This window comes from Triticum aestivum, chromosome 1A (assembly GCF_018294505.1).
Source record: "Triticum aestivum cultivar Chinese Spring chromosome 1A, IWGSC CS RefSeq v2.1, whole genome shotgun sequence".
Taxonomy (NCBI): Eukaryota; Viridiplantae; Streptophyta; class Magnoliopsida; order Poales; family Poaceae; genus Triticum; species Triticum aestivum.
This window is the reverse complement of record NC_057794.1, coordinates 386,972,266-386,979,668: the sequence shown is the minus strand read 5'-3', so window position 1 is coordinate 386,979,668 and position 7,403 is coordinate 386,972,266. Positions and strand designations below refer to the sequence as shown.

The 7,403-nt window shown below is 45.5% G+C and overlaps 1 protein-coding gene, 1 non-coding gene and 1 pseudogene across 2 annotated transcripts; 2 read left to right on the top strand and 1 right to left on the bottom strand.

The window, feature by feature from the left end:
- LOC123052283 (uncharacterized) overlaps nt 1-2,207 on the top strand; it is a 5,751-nt pseudogene extending 3,544 nt beyond the window's left edge.
- A 1,008-nt stretch (nt 2,208-3,215) lies between these two features.
- LOC123052275 (peptide methionine sulfoxide reductase A4, chloroplastic) lies at nt 3,216-5,854 on the top strand. Its single transcript, XM_044475408.1, has 2 exons — nt 3,216-3,964; nt 5,320-5,854. The coding sequence occupies exons 1-2, from the start codon at nt 3,431-3,433 to the stop codon at nt 5,569-5,571; spliced, it is 786 nt and encodes a 261-aa protein (XP_044331343.1). The 5' UTR covers nt 3,216-3,430; the 3' UTR covers nt 5,572-5,854.
- On the bottom strand, nt 4,206-4,287 carry TRNAS-GCU (transfer RNA serine (anticodon GCU)). Its single transcript has one exon. It is a non-coding gene; the product is annotated as a tRNA-Ser (tRNA).
- Nucleotides 5,855-7,403: the final 1,549 nt, after the last annotated feature.

The following is a 7,403-nucleotide window of genomic DNA, read 5'->3' as shown; positions in this document are numbered from 1 at the left end:
TCTTGAAAAACAGTAAGTTCACCTTCTAATATTGAATTACTGTTTATTTTGTGCTGTACTTAAACCATTGATTGTTTTTGCTCATCCCTATTTAGGATTCTCCACACCAAATGTATTTATATCTAACAACATTTTCCTCCATGCTACAGCGCTTTGAGCCTTTTTCACTTTGGGATATACTTGTTTGTCATAAAAAGATTTGAATCAAATGAAACACAAACATCTTCAGTACTTGTCCAAAATTAGAACCATTAAGCCGCGTCACTGTATTTTTGTAAAAGCATTCTCCTGGCAATGGTTCTGAAAAGTCATTAGCTTGAGCAACCAAATGATGGCACAAGATACCTGAGTGAAAAGCTACTTAAAAAATATTAGTTTGAAAGGTGTCATGAGAAGTTTTTCACCATGGTCCGCTCCATGCCACCTTTGCTAATCGTTGTTAGAAATCACTATGAAACAGAGCCAACAAAAAGATTCAACAATGAATAAGTCAGTGTAGTGGTGTCAGTCTCTGATTCATTAGAAGTTTTTGTTACCTAGGTAGGATTACATGAATTCTTATTCAATGAATTTCTAGTTGTTTAAATTGTTGTATGTCGTGCGTGACTGCAGACTGAGATATGACTTTTGTTGATCAGGTAAATCTGAGACAATGTCATGTGGGAAGGATACCGCATCTCAATCTTCGTTGAAATCTTCTCTAGTGATTCATGCCAAAGAAGCAGCAGCCGACTCAAAACAACCTCTTGGGCCCAAGAGGAAAAGATCAAATAAAATCCCTGTGGGCAGTGATCCTAGGATTGACAATAAAAGTAGGCATGGTAGCCAACCTGCTGATGGATCTGGTGTAACCTCGGCCAAGGATCCTACAAGCGCGAAAACACCATTAGACAGGTTAAAGCAGCCAATGCCTTACAGAGGGCGGAAGGAATTAATGAGCTTCTTGCAGGAGGCAATGGACAGTCCCAAACAAAATATACCGGCAGCTCCAGTTTCCCAAAGGAAGAGGGTTGCTGCTCCTGTGGGTAGTGTGGATCGGAAGTTATTTGTACTCACTCCAATGCCCCTGCGTTGTGATGGTAATGCTGTTCCTGGTTCTGGGACGATTAACAGCAAAGGTATGCTTTTCCATTGAACAGTGTTAGACCTTGTGCATTGAATCCAGTGACCTCAGGTGTTGAGTGATCTAACTAATTGGTTCTTGCAGGAAATGGAAAGCAGCGAAGAGAAGGTCCATGTGTTGGAACTAAAGGATTCCGAGCTCCAGAGGTTTGATGTAGTTCCTACCTGAGAGTTTTTCGGCTTCGAGGTGCCACATATTGAATGGCTGTTTTTTCCTTCAGGTTCTTTTGAGATCTTCTCATCAGAGTTGCAAAGTTGATGTCTGGTCGGCTGGGGTGACACTCCTGTACTTCATAATCGGCAAGGCACCTTTCGGCGGAGATCCTGAACAGTGAGTTAGCTGGCTCATTTTCAAAGCTTTGCTTCCCTGAGTTAAAGAGCACGCTAACCTCGTGGCATATGTTGAACAACAGGAACATGAAAGAAATAGCGAAGATCAGAGGCAACGAAGAATTATGGGAAGTAGCAAAACTGCACAACTGCGAGTCCTCGTACCCAGAGGTACGCAAGGTCAACTGATCGACACATTGACACCCTATGAATTGATCACTGAATCAGTAATTCTGCCTTTGTCTTCCAGGAGCTATTTGATGTCAAATTGCTTCAGTCGGTGGATCTCAGGGAGTGGTGCATGGCCAACGCCCGCAGGCCGGAGCTCCTGGAGCAGGTCCCTGACTCGCTGTTCGATCTCGTGGACAAGTGCCTGGCGGTTAACCCCAGGTGCAGGATCACGTCGGAGGACGCTCTGTCGCATGAGTTTTTGGCCCCGTGCCGTGAAAGCCTCAAGAAGAATGCGCTTAGGAGTAGGTCAGCATCAGCTTCTTGCTGTCCATGCTTGCCTCGAGATGCCATGGTTAACGCCAACGAGTTGTAGCACTCGTTTCCAACCTTACTTGACCTGTTTTGACCTGAGTAAGCTTAAGCTGAAACTGGCAACTGACGTGTCGTGTGTGGCTGTGTGCCAATAGCTTGTTTATCTGTTTATTACTGCTGTAAATGCTGTACTTAAAGAATGTAATAATTAATGCTCTAATGTTCGTGTGTGCTGAGAAGGTTGTTATTATAAAGTGCTATTGCCTGATTTACGTATGGAGTTCCTCTTGTTACTATGGAAATTTAGCAGGTTTTAACGAAAATTTCATGCTTGAAACACATTTTCTCGGTCTGCCTGGTACTCCTCGTGTTATTAAAAGTAGTATGCTTGTTACAGAGGGAGTAACAAAGAGCTTAGAATGTGTGGTTTTGTTGACCGGTGGTCGTTACAGGATTCAAAGATGCAACCGGTGCTTCCGGCATGAGAAAAAAGTCGTTTCGTTCTTCAATAGAAAAATGCAAACAGATAGAATTTCTTCAGAAATAGGTAGAGCACAACTGTTTTCGCCTGGCATAACACAGCATACGTGGAGCCTCATCTGATCACAGGAAAGTCTTGCCTTGCCATCCAATCCACCACCAGCGGCGGTGTACAGGATTGCAGGTTTCAGCCTCTGTTTCCTCGGTGACTACGTGTCCAACAACGCCTTCGCATACCCGCATCGCATGATCCTCTCATCTCCTTATCCACAAGAAACCCTTGCCCCGGACGAAACTGCTTGCGCGTACCCGGTCAAAACTCTCGACGGTTCGCCACTCGTCTGCGATTTTGTTCTTTCATCATCCATGGTGCCTGCAGATTTCATACCCAGTAGACAGTGACGGAAATCGGACTCATCGCTGTCCGGGTGTTGTTTTATGACTGAATGTGATGCTTTTGACGAACAGTAGCGAGCACTAGGTTTCATTCAATAAAGAAGAAGACCGTCAGAGCCCGGAAGTTACAATGAGAAATAGGTTGAGATGCACAAGTCACTACTAAATGTGATGTGATGTGTTGCGATGCAACCCGACGATGACTTTTACAGCTTCGTGTTCAGTGAAATTCACCCTTTTATCGTGGTGGAAGTGAGCCAGTTTATGCGAATTTTTCGTTTGTTCTGAAACAGGCGGTGAAATAAATCCAAGAATAATGCGAGCACCAGGATTTGAACCCTGATGGGTTAGGAATACCACTGTTCACCTAACCAACTCAACCACAGGTTGATTTGCTAAAAAAAAAGATTTACGATTTAACGGGTGATGAAACCCGCAAACCCGGCCCGGCAAGCAGGACTCCATCATCAACAAGGCAGCGAGGGAGGACGTCGAGAAAAGAAAAGAGCAGCAACCAACCAGCCGAAGCGACGCAACGCAAACGCAACCGGGACTGACTGAGCCGACGAAGCATCCGGGCCACGCCGCCACAAAAGGCAAAGGCAAGGAGAAAGCCCCGATGCCTCCCCTCCTCACCTCACCCGCCTCCCTCTCCTCCTCCCCGCTCCGCCTCGCCTCCCGCCTCGGCGGCGCCGCCCTCCGTCCGACCTCCCACCACCACCGTCGGTTCCTCGCCCCCGCTCCCCAAACCGCGCCGCGGGGCACCACCACCGGCGGCGGGTTCGCGGCGATGAGCTGGCTCGGGAAGCTGGGGCTGGGGGGCGGGGGAAGCCCGCGCGCGTCGGAGGCGTCGGCGGCGCTGGCGCAGGGGCCCGACGAGGACAAGCCGGCGCCCGGGTGCGAGTTCGCGCAGTTCGGGGCCGGCTGCTTCTGGGGCGTGGAGCTGGTGTTCCAGCGCGTGCCCGGGGTCACCCGCACCGAGGTCGGCTACAGCCAGGGCGCCTTTCATGACCCCACCTACGAGGACGTCTGCACCGGCGCCACCGGCCACAACGAGGTCGTCCGCGTCCAGTACGACCCCGCCGCCTGCAAGTACGACGACCTCCTCGACACCTTCTGGGCGCGCCACGACCCGACCACGCCCAATCGCCAGGTCCGTCGCCATTCGGCCACACAGCCTGATTGCTGATCCCCTCAATTTTGCTTTTGATTCCTTTTCTGTGGCTTGGAGTGTGTGGATACGGAGTTTCAGGATTGGGGAAAATTTTCTGGACATTACAAATTTATTACTGAGAAAATATCTTGAGAATTTTTTGGGAAAATTGCTTAATTAGTTCTCTAGACAGAAACAATTTATTGCAAAATTGACAAACAAAAATAGGAGGAAAAAAAATCGTCGCCTGAGAGATTCGAACTCTCGCGGGGAAACCCCATGTACTTAGCAGGCACACGCCTTAACCACTCGGCCAAAGCGACGCTTATGTTCTTTCTGTCGTCGGTTCTACACAGCAGGGTGTGAACTTAAATATGCACCGTACAAACATTACTGACCCTTAACGGATTTAGGCAACCCTATATACAGAGTGTCAGCCTACAACTGTGAATCGGGCAGCGAGCTAAGCATGCCTCGAGAGTAGTAGCACTTGGGCATTTGATGTGTACATCCTGCGATTGTGTGTATAGAGGTCTGCAAACCTGTTGCTTCCCTTTACATTTTGCGCGGAATAGGCATAGCACTGGCCACCGGCAGTGTTCCTGACTTTTTTTCAGAGGAACTATCTAGCTAAACACTCTTCAGCGGTTAGTACCGCAGCGATATTGGCATTTGTGCAGTTTTGTGTTAAGCTAATCAGTGTTATGAGAGTGGTGGTAATCTTGGCCGTAAGGCTCAGCTGCAGAATCCATTATACCTGTTGGGGTCAGTCATTATACCTGTTGGTGCCCTTTGTTAACTGATATTTCAAACTAGCTCTTAGCCTTTTGAACTATACTACAGAAGCTTTTCAACCTCTGATGTGAACTTACTTGAATCTCTGAATAATATCCTCAAGCTCATTTGATTGCGAGCAATGGAACTTGCTTATGCATATTTGTACAAGCCCATTTCTCGGGGCCTCTTTGGTTCAAAGGATTCTCCTAGGAAATTTAGAGGATTGGAATCCTTAGGATTTTTCCTACATTGGTGGTTTGATTCATAGGTTTGAATCCCAGGAATTTTTCCTAAGAATTCCTTTGAACTACATTCCATAGGAAATTTAGCATCCACTCACAAACCTCTTGGTAAGAGTCCTTTGTTCTTACTGTGATGCTATCAAACAACTAAAATCATGTAGGATTCAAATGGGCATGACATCACAATCGTATGTTTTTTTCAATTCCTGCGTTTTTGGAATTCTACTAATCAAAGAGGCCCTGTTTCCGACAAACGGCAACACAATCAGTTCCTTTTCTTAAATGTTCATTACTTGTGTTTCTGATCACATAAATTTCTGAAATGTGTGCACGCAGGGGGGCGATGTCGGAACCCAGTACAGGTCAGGGATCTACTACTACACATCGGAGCAGGAGAAGGCGGCGCTCGAGTCTATGGAGAAGCAGCAGAAGGTTCAGAACCGGAAGATAGTCACTGAGATCCTCCCCGCGAAGAGGTTCTACAGGGCGGAGGAGTACCACCAGCAGTACCTTGCGAAGGGCGGTCGCTTTGGCTTCAAACAGTCCACGGAGAAGGGCTGCAACGACCCCATCCGCTGCTACGGATGAACGAGCCTGGTGACCTGACCAGCATGGAAGCACACAAGCAGCAATGTTATAGTCAAGAATGCTGCCTGAATAATGGTGGATGTCAGCTGAATTTCACTACAGTTTTCCTAGCTTGTGCTGTTACCTAAATGCAAGGATTGTAAGAGAGAAGAAAGTTATTACCATTATACCTTATTAGTGTTGAATTACCATTGTAATTTAGTGTTGAATTGCCATCGTACTTAGGATAAATTATGGCCTGAGTAATAAAGTTCATTTTAATTACAAAAATGGTGTTATCAGAGTTAGCAGGCCTGGTTAGACCCTCTGTCTCAAATTACTTGTCACATAAATGAGTGAAATAGATAGAAATGGATGTATTTAGAACTAAAAATATGCCTAGATACAATAATTCCCGCGACAAGTAATTCAAGACGAGGAAGTAGTTACAACGCAGTTTGTTCATAACTGAAGGATGACAATATTACCATGGGTACTCGATTCGATCCGTATGGTTAGGGCATGGGCATATTTTTGGCAATGCCCAAACCCTATCCAACTAGTCATGTGTACGCCCGAACACTACACAGTTATCTTATACTAGTTTTTTACTTCACAAGCGGAGGAGCCCCTGCCATGCACCACAGGTAGCCACACGCTGACGCACATATCGGATCGCTAATCTCTACGACATATGACAGTTCGTTCGCCTCCTCATCTCCGCAGGCAGCAGCGATCATATCGCTCCAGGACTCCAGGCTTCAGCCTCCAAGATCAGAAGTGGAGAAGGTAAGTTGGGAAGGGAATGCCGAGGCAGGCAGGTGCCGATCCAAGGACACATTTGATGAGCGGCAACAACACAAGGGGAAAAGGTAATTTATTTTCACATAGATTAGTACATGCCTTTAAAAATTATAGAAGTATAATCATACAAACTATAGGTGTTAATCATCACTTATAACATTTCCAATTATTTATTCGTGCTTGTGTAGGCATGAAGTGGAAGAGAGAATCCGTTCATAAATTTTGCAAACCAGTTGGTTCAAGCTCTCAACTATCGGAACATTGATTCTACTACAAACGATGTGCAACCTAGCGAACAAAACCAGCCTAATCGTATTGAAGGTAATGCTCAAACTGATCATGATGTTCCCATGCGAGAGACGGAACAAGCTACAATTTTAACTACAGGTTATGACCGAGAGCCTGGGAGACGTCTTCAAATTTGGCAACTTCCTCCTGATGAGCATGGTGCTGCTAGGTGTTTTTATATATCGACTAAATGGTCTTATCAACCGGCCTTACAACCACATGAGTATAACTTTACTGGGACAGGGGCTGGTTCTCGGCTATTCCATAGTGATTGCTTCACAAACTTTTTCTGGTTGGAATATTCACCCCTAACAAATTGTGCCTATTGCTTGCCTTGTTTTCTCTTTTTGAAGAAGCCAATTAGAAAGTGTGGTTCACACACATCCATGGTCAAAGTATTTGATAAGTGGAAGAAGGTTAACAATGGAAAAGAATGTGCTTTCCTCACACATATGGGCACTACTCCCAACTTGGCTCACAATTTTGCAGCTCGGTGTTTTGAAAACTTGAAAAATAGAATGAATCATGTTGGCTAGGTGATTAAAAAGCAAACTAAGAAGATGGTTCTTGATGCAAGACTAAGGCTAAATACTTCCATTGATGTAAGCAAGAATTATTTAATTTCAAACATTAGAATTTCTTAATACACAATGTGTTAATGTTCCAAGCATGTCCCTTTAGATGAAATGATGAATCTGAGGATTCCAAGAACCAAGGTAATTTCAAAGAAATGATTAAGACTTTAATAAGGATGTACATGA